At 50.7% G+C, this 13488-nt stretch overlaps 1 protein-coding gene across 1 annotated transcript in view; it reads left to right on the forward strand.

Moving 5' to 3' along the window:
* The window catches only part of LOC122542012 (SH3 and multiple ankyrin repeat domains protein 1-like), a 29122-nt gene extending 16911 nt beyond the window's left edge, over nucleotides 1-12211 (forward strand). Inside the window, exons 5-6 of the mRNA XM_043679304.1 lie at nucleotides 6664-6777; nucleotides 12132-12211. Of these exons, the coding sequence (XP_043535239.1) occupies nucleotides 6664-6777; nucleotides 12132-12211 (194 nt within the window). The remainder of the gene's footprint in view (nucleotides 1-6663; nucleotides 6778-12131) is intronic.
* The last annotated feature ends 1277 nt before the right edge of the window (nucleotides 12212-13488 follow it).

The following is a 13488-nucleotide window of genomic DNA, read 5'->3' on the forward strand; positions in this document are numbered from 1 at the left end:
CACACTTTCTCTCTCTTTTCCTCTTTCATTTTCTCTCCCGCCTTCTCTTTCTCTTCCTCTCTCTCGTTTTCGCTCTCTGTCAGCATCCTCTTTACTCCCATGTTTTGCTCTCTCTTTCTCTCTCTCTCTCACACTTACTCATTCACTTACTCTCTCCGTCTCTGGCACACTTCCGCACTGCGCTGGCATTTTTGATTTGACATGTGCTTTCTGTGTCCCCTTTGTCTTCTGTTTCCCAGTCACTCATCACTGCAACTTTCCTCCCTTCAGCACCTCCTCTGCCTCTTGCCTTCGCTACCCTTCGCACCCCCAACCCCACCTATCTCTCCCCCCTCCTCCCTGACTCTCTCCCTTTCGTCTCTCTCCACCCGCCTTTGTACGATGTGGTTAAGGATGGAGGTGCCCGTGGTGTAATGGGAACATCAGTCACCCAGAGCTTCAGGCCTAGTGGGTTTGAATCCTACAGATGTATCACTCCAGTGGCAGTCAATCAGTGAGGAATGCCCACAAACGATTTATATCCTACCACCCAGATACCGCACACCTACCGCTGCACCTGGAGCCAGTCTTACAGCACAGAAACAGACCCTTCAGCCCAACTCATCCACACCGATCAAGTTCCCCAAATTGAACTAGTCCTGTTTGCCTGCGTTTGGCCCATAACCTCTAAACCTTTTCTATCCACGCACCTGACCAAGTGTTGTCACTGTACCTGCGTCTAACACTTCCTCTCGCAGTTCATTCCACACACGAAGCACAGATGTGCTGCACTGTCAGATATCCTCATCAGTCTTTTCCTCGCCACTCACACCGCCCCCCCCCCTTCCCCACAGGAAAAAAGAAGTGGGTGGCACAGTGGCTGAGTGGTTAGCACTGCTGCCTCACAGCGCCAGGGTCCCAGGTTTGATCCCAGCCTTGGGTGACTGTGTAGAGTTTGCACATTCTTCTCTTGTCTGCGTGTGTTTCCTCCCACAATCCAAAGATGTGCAGGCTGGGTGAATTGGCCGTGCTAAATTGCCCATTGTATTGGGTGCCTTAGTCAGAGGGAAATGGGTGTGGGTGGGTTACTCTTTGGAGGGTTGGTGTGGACTTGTTGGGCCAAATGGCCTGTTTCCATACTGTAGGGATCTCTTGTCTGCGTGTGTTTCCTCCCACAATCCAAAGATGTGCAGGCCAGGTGAATTGGCCGTGCTAAATTGCCCATTGTATTGGGTGCCTTAGTCAGAGGGAAATGGGGTGGATGGGTTACTCTTTGGAGGGTTGGTGTGGACTTGTTGGGCCAAATGGCCTGTTTCCACACTGTAGGGAATCTAATCCCATCCAGACAGTAAACTAAAGTTCTGCTTGTCTATTCCAATAACTCCATGCATGTTGTACCACTAACTTAAAGAAAGTAGTCCATGGTGGGAGCTGAAAGGGTTATATATATTTTTTAGCATAGGCTTCTTTTCATTGTCTCTTGTGTCTTGCTCCCTCGTGGGAGAGTCTCCGGCCAGAGGACACCATCTTAGACAAAGGGGTTGTTCATTTAAGACAGAGATGAGGAAGAATTGTTTTTTAAACCTCTGCAGAATTCTTCACCACAGAGAGCTCTCGAGGCTGGGTCATTCAGCATTTTCAAGGGTGAGCCAGGGAGATTTCGAATCAGGGAGGGAATCGAGGGTTAAAGGCCGGAGAGTGGAATTGAGGGTGATCAGGTCAGTTGTGATCTCACCGAAAGCGGGACAGAAGGGCCTAATTCTGCTGCCGTGTCAAATATATCGATGATGGAGTGGCGATCTGATTGAGGTGTTTGACTGCTGTTCAAAAGGACAGACAGAAATTATTCAACATTTAAAAGGCATTTGGATGGATACATGTATAGGAAAAGTTTGGAGGGATATGGGCCAGGAGCAGGCAGGTAGAGCTAGTTTAGTCTGGGATTATGGTCGGCATGGACTGGTTGGGCCGAAGGGTCTGTTTCCGTGCTGTATGACTATGACTGTATGATCTGGATGGGCTGTGGAGCAATTCTGGAGCAAGGAAGGATGCGCCCTTAACATTAAACCTCTAACATTTGACATTTGACATCAGGGAACAATTCTTCACGTTACAGGGAGTGGAAATCTCTGGAATTCTACCTCCAGAAATGCTTTAGGATTAATTGAAAATTTCAAAATTGAGATTGATGAGGTCAGCCTAATCAGGACTAAGGGACCAAGGTGGGTAGGTGAAGTTAAAATGCACATCAGCCATAATTTAACCAAATAGTGGAACAGGCTAAAGGGGCTCAATGTTCTCATCCTGTTTTGTTGTCCTCACCTCCTACTGAATACCTCTCCCCAGCTCTGCCATTGGAAAGTGGATTGGGTTCCTTTCAGTCCATTGGTGATACATTTTGACTTAGCCTTATCAGGACATGTGCAAGAATGCCAAATTTCAGGTGGTTACAGCAATTTATTTCACAGGAGATTACTGATTGGAGAGCTCAACAGGCTGGGGCTGTTTTCCCTGGAGCGTAGGAGGCTGAGAGGTGACCTTATAGAGGTTCATAAAATCATGCGGGGCATGGATAAGGTAAGCGGACAAGGTTTTTTCCCTCAGGGATGGGGGAGACCAGAACTAGAGGGCATAGGTTTAGGGTGAGAGGAGAAAGATTTAAAAGGGACCTAAGGGGCAACTTTTTCACCCAGAGGGTGGTGTGTGTATGGAATGAGCTGCCAGAGGAAGTGGTGGAGGCTGGTACAATTACAGCATTTAAAAGGCATCTGGAAGGGTTTCAAAGGATATGGACCAAGTGCTGGCAAATGGGACTAGATTGGGTTGGGATATCTGATCGGCGTGGACGAGTTGGGCCGAAGGGTCTGTTTCCGTGCTGTATGGCTCTATGACTATGACTCAGTGGCTGACACTCTCAGGTTTTGAGTTGGAAGGTTGTGAGTTCAAATCACCCACTGGAGGATCTAGCCTGGCTGGCTGTCACGGAGCAGCACTGAGGGATGGCTACACTGTTGGCGATGCTGTCCTCGGGGCCGAGCTGACAGATGTGCAGCCTATCACCTCAGGCAGATGTGTTCGATTCTCTCAGCCACTGTTTGAAGGAGAAGGAGGAGAGGTCTCCCTCAAACCAACATCTTCAGGAAGGATTATCGAGGTCATTATCATCTAGCTGCCTCTACATTCGTAACACAACGACACTCTCAAAGTGCTTCATTAGTTGTAAAGATTCAAAATGCTCAGGCTGTGAGAGATGCTACATTAGTGCAAGCCCGCTGTCTCATGTCCCTTTGAAATAACTCATGGCATCCCATCACCAATCACCCATTTAGTTACAAATGCATATCCTATGACAATAGCACTGCCTCTCACTGAGTCAGGGGCTCTATATAAAATAGAATCCCTACAGTATGGAAACAGGCCCTTCGGCCCAACAAGTCCACACCAACCCTCTGAAGAGTAACCCACCCAGACCCATTCTCCTACCCTATATTTACCCCTGACTAATGCACCTAACAATACAGGCAATTTAACATGGCCAGTACACCTGGCCTGTACATCTTTGGATTGTGGGAGGAAACTGGAGCACCCGGAGGAAATCCACGCAGACCCGGAGAGAATGTGCAAACTCCACAGTCATCCGAGGCTGGAATCGAACCCAGGTCCCTGGCGCTGTGAGGCAGCAGTGCTAACCACTGAGCCACCGAGATCCCTGACATTCATCCTTATATGTCAGCCAGGACTCCCTGACTGGACCAGATTAACAGCCCCAGTCGGGGAACTCAGATTCTATGAGGTATAGCTGGCTGACCTCATTACAATCACCACATCTTATTCTGTTCCTCTCTGTCTCTCTCTGACTACGTTTTCCCATTGCTCTCTCTCTCTCTCTCTCTGAGGAAATTCAGAGATAGCAAGTGCACATGGGTCTTGGGACCCTGACCCCAAGCTGTGGGGTGGAGCTGACCTGCTACTGACTGTTGAGAGCGACAGAGAGATCAGGTGAGGGAACCTCAGTGCTCAGGGATGAGGTGACTGAGTGAGCAGTCCCCAGTGGGAACATGCAACGGGCAAGTGTCATCTGGAAATGTTAGCGTGCTCTCTCTCCATGATACTCCCTGACCCGCTGTGATTCCCAGCATTCTCTGTTTATGTGCAAGAGTCAATATTGGCCTCAATGGAAATGGACTTGGGGATGAGGACAGGGAGGGGTTTGGGGGGTGGGGGGGGGGGGGGGTTGCGGGGTGGTGAGGGAAGAGAAGCTGGTTTTACTATAAAATCCTCTGGCGATAGTGGAGAGTGTCAGAGAGCCACATGAGGTTTGAACTGAGGCTGCCGTCTCCCCTCAACCTTTACTTGGCCATTAAATTGGAGGTGCCGGTTGATTTCAGGAGGATGGGGGTCAGGCGCTCACGGTACCTCGTTCTTCGCGGCCTCTGAGTAAGCTGGAGCTGGCCCTTTCAAATACCCCATGTGACACTCTGTACCTCAGTAAGAGGGAGCTGAAAGGCCATCCCAACTCCAACCTGGACTCAGCGAAGGTGCTGTGTGAGCCGTGACACAAGAATAACTCCACAGCAGCTCTGGTGTGTTCTCCGAACCGGCACAGTGCCTGGAGTGGGGTCCATGCACTGCACAGACGTCATCCGTGCTCTTCAAAGAATGTTTTCCAGGAGGGATGAAAGGAAAACAGACCAAAATAGACTCGACAAAAGAAAAGGACTGTCCAAGCTGGCTGGAGATTTGCGTAACCAGTTTTTTTTTTAAGAGGGGCTCCTGTCTGCAGGAAGCCGTGTGTATAATGCTAACAGCGGGGGTGATGTGCTGAACAAACAGGTTATTTACTGCACTTGTAGGGCAACCAGACAGGAGCGTGAAGTCAGATTCAAGGCGAGCTGTGAATCAAGGGCTTGCAGTCACCTCGTGTATCTCTCAGTATGTTCCATGTACAGCTAAAATAAATTGCCATACTGTTTCTGACGACACAAAAAATGCCCTGTCAGACATCCATGGGCAAACTGACAGGGCAATGGGGCAAACAGCAAGGGAGAGGAACCAGTCAGATTGGTATTTCACAAGGGGCTGCCACTGGCAGCAAGGGATGAATGGTCTCCGTCTGTACACTAAAATTCTGTGATCTTGTTTCTAGCGTGTATTGTTCGTTGATGCAGCTATGGTGGGCTGTTCCATTGTACTCTATGACATGTTGCCTGTTGGCTTGGACGTCAGGGTAGTGTTAGGGCTAGGGTTCAAGGATAGCAGCCACAGTAACCAGGAGATTGTTTCCCCAGCTGGGTAGATGGGTGGGTGAGGCAGGGTCTCAGTTTCTCTTGTCAGATGATGCAGCGCTCTCTCAGGCCATCACTGCCGTCTGCCTGAGCTCTGTGGAGCCAGACTGGATCCTGCAGAATGGGAAACAAGAAGGTTACACAAAGAGCAATGACTCGCACAGAGATAGCTGCCTTCCCATCACCGGTTAGCCTAGTTGGCTGGACAGCATTTCTCCGCAGGGAGTGACAGCAGCAGTGCAGGTTCAATTCCTGCGCCACTCCAGGTCACCATGGATGCTCAACCTCTCTCCTTGCCTCTCAGGCTAAAGAGGAGAAAGTGAGGACTAGAGATCAGAGTCAAAACCTGTGGTGCTGGAAAAGCACAGCCGAGGAGCAGGAGAGTTGCTGTTTCGAGCATAAGCCTTTCATCAGGAATGAGGCTTGTGGGCTGGGGGTGCTGAGAGATAAAAGGGAGGGGCTGGGGTGGGGCTGGGAGGAAGGGAGCTGGGAATGCGATCGGTTCCCATCTATCCGCTCCACCCGTCACTCCGACCTATCACCATTACTCCCCGACTGCATCTACCTATTGCATTCCCAGCTACCTTCCCCCCCTAGCCCAACACTCCCTCCCATTTATCTCTCAGCCCCCTTGGGCCACCCCATCATTCCTGAAGAAGGGCTTATGTCTGAAACGTCGATTCTCCTGCTCCTCGGATGCTGCCTGACCTGCTGTGCTTTTCCAGCACCACACGTTTTGACTTTGACCCTCAGGTTAAACCCACCACCAATTCTGTGTGTGTGTCTCTCTCTCTCTCTCTAATTAGCGAGGGCTACTACAGCAATTTTGACTTTTTACACTAACTAAACAGCTTCAGGACATAGAGACACTCTTTCTGTGAATGCTAAAATAACTTGAGGATATCGCAAGAGAATTTTGGATGCTGGAGGAAGGGTCACTGGACCCTGAAACGTTAACTCTGATTTCTCTCCCCAGAGCCTGCCAGACCCTGCTGAGCTTTTCCAGCAATTTCTGTTTTTGTTTCTGAATTGCAGCATCTGCGGTTCTTCTGCTGTTATTTTGAGGGTCTCACTGACTGGGCCAGTATTTATGACCCACCCTTTGAAAAGGTGATGATGAGTCACCTCCAACACCTATCCAATCCATGCGGTGTAGTTAGGGAGGGAGTTCAGGAATTTGACCCAGCAACAGTGAGGGAACGACGATATATTTCCACGTCAGGACGGTGAGTGGCTCGGAGGGGAACTTGCAGGGGGTGGTGTTCCCATGGATCTGCTGCCCCTTGTCCCCCTCGATGGACGTGGGTTTGGAAAGTGCTGCCTGAGGATCTTTGGTTCAATTCCAAAGTGCTAGGATTTCCATTTTCTATCTGACCTTTCTACCTTTGACCTTTCACAGTGCTCAGCGTAGGGGAAGGAGGATTCTGGGAGGGCACTGTCAAAGGTCGGACGGGCTGGTTCCCTGCAGAGAACGTGGAGGAGATCCCGAACAAACCTCAGGACAGCAAACATGGTAAGACGCCCAGGAAACAACCAAGTAGTCAACTGCTTTTTAATGTGAACGCTTACTTCTTTGACTTGTTGTGAAAGTTTTGGTCTGACTGTGTTAATACTGGTTCTATATATTTTATTCATTTTGTCCCCATCAAACACTCCCAGGACAGGGACAGCACAGGGTCAGATACAGGGTAAAGCTCACTCTACACCATCCCCATCAAACACTCCCAGGACAAGGACAGCACAGGGTCAGATACAGTGTAAAGCTACCTCTACACTGTCCCCATCAAACACTCCCATGACAGAGATAGCACAGGGTTAGATATAGTATAGAGCTCACTCTACACCATCCCCATCAAACACTCCCAGGATAGGGACAGCACTGTGTCAAATATAGAGTAAAGCTCTCTCTACGTTGTCCCCATCAAAGTTCCCATGCCAGAGATAGCACAGGGTTAGATACAGAGTAAAACTCCTTCCATACTGTCCCCATTAAACACTCCCAGGACAGGGACAGCACAGGGGTAGATACAGAGTAAAGGTAGGGGAAGGAGGATTCTGGGAGGGCACTGTCAAAGGTCGGTCAAAGATACTGTCCCCATTAAACATTCCCAGGACAGGTGCAGCATGGGGCTAGATGCATAGTAAAACTAACTCTACACCGACTTGCTCAAATGGAAGTAGGTCACTCACCTGGAATCATGCCAGAAAGATCACAAGTAAAAAATCTGAAGCTGAGGAATCAGAATCATACAGGACAGAAGATTCCATTTGGTCCATTGAGTCTAACCTAACACAAATACACTGTTACCTACACTGGCCACACTAGGCTCATAGCTTTGAGTGTTACAACACTTCAAGGGCTCATCCTAATATTTTTTAAATGTTGGAGGGTTTCCCAACTCTACAACCCAGTCAAGCAGCGCGTTCTAGACCCCTACCACCCTCTGGGGGAGGAAGGTTTTCCTCAACTCTCCTTCTAAACCAGAGGGAGCAACTGCTTCCTATCCACGTTCCTCACAATCGTACACATTGCAATCAGTTCCACCCACTGCCTCCCCGACCAGCCCTCTCTGCTCAAGAGAAAACATCCCAGGCTTATCCAGCTTCCCTTCATCACCGGCCATAGGGATATTTCACCTGAGGGGAGTGGGTGGGATGTGGTGCTGTTCACCTGGGATTTGATGAACCCAATGGCCTCCCTTTGGTCTGAAATACAAGGGACATAACAATGGAGCCAGAGAAGACCATTCTGCCCATCGAGTCCATTGCACAGGAACAGGAGGAGGCTAGTCCACCATGGGCAGAAACAGGAGGAGGCCATTCTGCCCATCATACCCATTGGACAGAAACAGGAGGAGGCCATTCCGCCAATGTAACCATTGGACAGTAATAGGAGGTGGCCATTCTGCCCATCATACCCATTGGACAGAAACAGGAGGAGGCCATTCCGCCCATCTAACCCATTGGACAGAAACAGGAGGAGGCCATTCCGCCCATCTAACCCATTGGACAGTAATAGGAGGTGGCCATTCTGCCCATCATACCCATTGGACAGAAACAGGAGGAGGCCATTCCGCCCATCATACCCATTGGACAGAAACAGGAGGAGGCCATTCCGCACATTGGGCCTAATGCACAGGAACAGAAGGAGGCCATTCTGCCCATCAAACCTATTGTGCAAGAACAGAAGGAGGCCTTTCCGCCCATCGAACCCATTGCACAGGAACAGGAGGAGGCCATTCCGCCCATTGAACCTATTGGACTGGAACAGGAGGAGGCCATTCCGCCCATTGAACCCATTGCACAGGAACAGGAGGAGGCCATTCCGCCCATTGAACCTATTGACAGGAACAGGAGGAGGCCATTCCGCCCATTGAACCTATTGGACAGGAACAGGAGGAGGCCATTCCGCCCATTGAACCTGTTGGACTGGAACAGGAGGAGGCCATTCCGCCCATTGAACCTATTGGACAGGAACAGGAGGAGGCCAATCCGCCCATTGAACCTATTGGACAGGAACAGGAGGAGGCATTCTGCCCATCGAACCCATTGCACAGGAACAGGAGGAGGCCATTCCACCCATCGAACCTATTGGACAGGAACAGGAGGAGGCCATTCCGCCCCCTCAGTCGATTGTGCTCTAAGTTGGTAGATCTGCGAGCGAACTCCTTACACCCACCTCAGCCTCCTGTTGCTAAATGCCTTTGGTGAAGGCCTCATGGTAATATCACTGGGACTGGTAATCCAGGACCCCCGGACTCTGGGGTGTTGGCTTCCAATCCCAGCATGGCTGACGGTGGAATTTGAATTCAATTTTATAAAAACCTGGAATTATGAGTCTGAAGATGACCCTGAATCCATTGTTGGGAACATCCCTCTGGTTCACTCATGTCGTTTAGGGAAGGAAATCTGCCGTCTGGTCTACATGTGACTCCGGAACCACAACAACGTGGTTGACTCTTAACTGCCCTCTGGGTAATTAGGGATGGGCAATAAATGCTGGGCCTAGCCAGCAATACTCTCTCCTGTGAATTAATCTAAAAAAAATAATTTAACAATTGAAGTATTACCAATTGTTATTGAGGATAGAGAGTTCCAAATCTTGACACAGCAGAGGGTGGGACTAGGTACTTCCTCATTCCACTCCTGAAGGGGGTCATTTTCAGAATGTGCCCTTTGTCACTACCCACCCCTACTCCCCACAACCCATGGGAGTAATGTCTCTCTGTTAACCCTGTCAGTTCCCCAAAACCACAACTAAATCACACTGTAACCTGCTATAATGAAGAGAATATAACCCAGGTTTCTGTCCACGTACCATGCCCCCTCGTAATTTAAACTTTGGACCTCAGGTCTCCTTCTGGCAAATCTACATCCTATTCCGTGCAAGAATAGGACACCCTTCCTTAAGAATCATGCTTCAACCTACACACAGTTCAGACTTAGGGACAGTGTAGGGATGAAGCTGGGTCTGGGGTCTCTGAGAATCTTCCCAGTAACTTAACCTACCCCACAACGAGAGAAGATGGAGCTGGGGCTAACCTGATTGTTGTCATGACCTCAGAGGGTCCCTATTTAAGCTGCATAATTTTAAATAGAGGGCTTTCACTGCAGCAGTGAATGCTGGGATAGCTGGGTCTCCATTGCAGTTGCTTGTCTTCTCCAACATGAGAAAGCAAATCAGACAACCCAGGGGCCAAAGGCAAAATGAAGGAGAGAGACAAGAGAAAGAGTTGGTGAGAGTTGGAGGGGAGAATTGCACGAAAACCACTTGATTTTCCACTATCTGCAGCTTGTTGTATTTTGTTTATACATCTTTCCTTGTAGCAGACTGCCATCCAGTGGCCTTTCCGAGAATTGACAGAGACTGGGAGGTTGGGGATTGAAGTCTCTCTGTCTTATGGACTGAGGTTTGGAGCTGAAATGGAGGCAGAGGAAGTGGCGGGGGCAGAGGTGGCGTGTGTTTACACTCTCGTCTCCGGAGACCTTCCCCTGTGGCACCAGGATTAGCCACCCCCCTCCAAAGGGACTCGAAACCAGTTCAGGCCCCACACTGCCTCCCCTTCACAAGGATACATTTCCTGCTTTGGAGCCCCCCACTCTTTAACCCCTGAGTGGCCAATGGGCCTGAAGTCTCCATGTCCTGAAGGTGTGGCTGCAGGAGGTTAAAGGCCATAACCTTGACCAAAGAGGGCAGCAGCATGGCTCAGTGGTTCGCACTACTGCCTCACAGCGCCAGGGACCCAGGTTCGATTCTCCCCTTGGGCAACTGTCTGTGGGGAGTTTGCACATTCTCCCCGTGTCTGCGTGGGTTTCCTCCGGGTGCTCTGGTTTCCTCCCACAGTCCAAAGATGTGCAGGTTAGGGTGGATTGGCCATGGGAAATTGCCCATATGTTCAGGGATGTGCAGGCTGGGTGGGTTAGCCATGGGAAATGTAGGATGGGTTTGGGTCGGATGTTCTTCAGAGGGTTGATGCAGATTCAATGGGCTGAATGGCCTCTTTCTGCTGACAGCTTCCCCCTTCCATCCCAATGGTGCTGCCTGTCCCAGCTCCCTTACTTTGAGGGTTTCTCTCCAGGATGCCCACAGTTGGTTCAGAGTTCAGGTACCTCCCCCAGCCTGTACCCGGCTCAGCAGAACCCCCATCTCCCAGGAGGAGGCTGCTGGCCTGGGGTAACCCGCCGACCGGGCCTCCTGTTAGCCACATTGTCCTCAACGGAATGGTCACCAGGAGATGGCTTTCACCATTGACCACCTTTGGGAAGATATTGAGTGGCATACCCCTTACCCCCTGGTTTTACACCCCCATCCCCCCACCACAACTGCATTCCCGTTCAGAGATTGAACCGGGCACTGGGGATTCCAACCCAACTGGAACAATCCAACCCTGGACGTGCTCAATGCCTCTTTCAAGGGTTGTATAGAACACCACCCTTATTCTGCAGCTGGAACTGGGTGCCACTGGGCAGTTTTGCCCCATCGGTCACACTGAATGTGGAGCTGGCCAAACCTTTCCCTAGGGGTGACACCGTACTTTCAGGCCCCAGATTTCACGTGAATCCGGAGAGCAAATTCCCTGTGGGAAAATGAGGCTGGAAGATTAGAAATGAGAGTTGGTTGCCATAAGACCATAAGGTACTGGAACAGAATGAGGCCATTTGGCCCATCAAGTTTGCTCTGCAGTTCAGTGATGGCTGATATGTTTCTCAACCCCATCCTCTTGACTTTCCACTTCAACCCTCAACCCCCTCACTCATGAAGAACCGATCTATCTCTGTCTTCAATACACTCCACAGCCTTCCACAACAATGAGTTCCACTGATCAACCATCCTCCCCGTTCTCAGTTGTAGTGGCTGTCCCTTCACTCTGAGGCTGAGCCCTCGGGTCCCAGTCTCTCCTGCTGGTGGAAACATCTTCCCCACGCCCGTTCTGTCCAGGCCCCCCAGCATCCTGTTGGGTGGGGAATTGGGCGGTGGTTTCAGTTGAGTGATACAGGTGAGATATGTGTGTAGACCACGGTCTTTCTTTCCAAGAAAGGTACCCGGCCCCGCGTCAGGCTTTTCAACCGGAGGGAGAAGGCTTTGGAGTGCACAGGGCCGGGGGCCGCGATGGGAGAAAAGATGTAGGGGGCCCTCACGGCTGTCGGTGCTTTGTCTGATCTCCATGGCAACCCCGGCCAATCCCCTGAGCTTGTGAGGGCCTGTCCTGTGAGGAGAAAGTGAGGTCTGCAGACGCTGGAGATCAAAGCTGAAACTTTATTGCTGGAACAGCACAGCAGGTCAGTGACCCTGCTGTGTGTGTGGAGGTGGAGGGGGGATTGGAGACGTCCTGGTTTAAAATATGCGTTTCTCTTCTTCCCGAGCAGAGAGTCGGACTGAGAAAGCCAAGAGGTTGTTCCGGCACTACACAGTGGGTTCCTACGACAGCTTCGATGCCCCGAGGTAAGAACTACATTCACCGATTGGCTCCTGGGTGCGATTTGAGGGGGGGTGGGTGGCAGGTGCACGTGAGTGAGCACAGGGGCTAGCAGCCCCCACCTCCACAGCAATGGCGTCTGTCACAAGGGTTCGGTTGGCGTCCCGAAAACGCACTCTCCTTTCATTTGCCCCACGTGCCAAGTGTGTGGACATCGTGAGTTGGAGAGGGGGGAGGTGTTCCTGAGACCTCACCTTGCGGCCTCCGAAACAGATTTGGATCATTGTCGGATCAGGAAGAGGGCGTAGGGTGGTAAGGCAGGGGTCACGAGGTCGATGGCTGCGGCAGAGAGCCAACCTCAGCACGATGGGCCGATGGACCTGCACTGTAAACAGTCTCGCAGAATGCTGTGGGTAGCACAGTGGCTCAGTGGTTAGCACTGCTGCCTCACAACGCCAGGGACTCAGGTTCGATTCCAGCCTCAGGCAACTGTCTGTGTGGAGTTTGCACATTCTCCCCGTGTCCTCCCACAGTCCTGCAATATTCAGGTTAGGGTGGATTAGCTAAATTGCCCATGGTGTCCAGGGTTGCGTAGGTTAGCCATGGATGTTACAGGGATAGGGTAGGGAGATGGTTCTGGGTGGGATGATCGTCTGAGAGTTGATGTGGACTTGTTGGGTCGAATTGCCTGGTTCCATACTATCGGGATTCTATCCTATTCTCAGCAGGTCTGGCTACATCAGTGGGGAGAGAGAGAAAAACAGAGTCAATGTTTCAGGATCTGCTGCAGTTCCGAAGAAGGGTCACCGGACTCGAAACGCTACCCCTGTTTCTCTCTCTCTCTACAGATGCTTCCAGACCTGCTGAGTTTCTCCAGCAATTCTCTGTGCCTCTTGCCGTTCTGCATTGTCTGGCCTCGGGGATTGAAGAAGCCCTGTGAAAGAGGATGTTTGTGTTTTCCCAGTTCTGTAACCCGGGGTTGGGCTGTGGATTTGAAGGAATTGGCTGTGTTGAAATTGAATTTCTCATGGGACCGCACATTCAAAGGATTTAAATGGCTGTGAAGCACTTTGGGACATCCTGAGGTCATGAAAGGTGCTATATAAATGCAGGCCTTTTCTTTACAAAAAGGTAACCAGTTCAGAGAGCAGGATGTCTTTTACTCCCATCAATTCACTCTAGTTTTTAAGCAGCATGTCGTTCAGTAGAGAGAGAAAGGTTCGAGAGAGATGGGGAGGGGGATAGGAAGACTGGGGAGGGGGTGGGAGAGAGAGAGAGAGAGAGAGAGAGAGAGTTGGGGAAAGAGA

This window comes from Chiloscyllium plagiosum, chromosome 39 (assembly GCF_004010195.1).
Source record: "Chiloscyllium plagiosum isolate BGI_BamShark_2017 chromosome 39, ASM401019v2, whole genome shotgun sequence".
Taxonomy (NCBI): Eukaryota; Metazoa; Chordata; class Chondrichthyes; order Orectolobiformes; family Hemiscylliidae; genus Chiloscyllium; species Chiloscyllium plagiosum.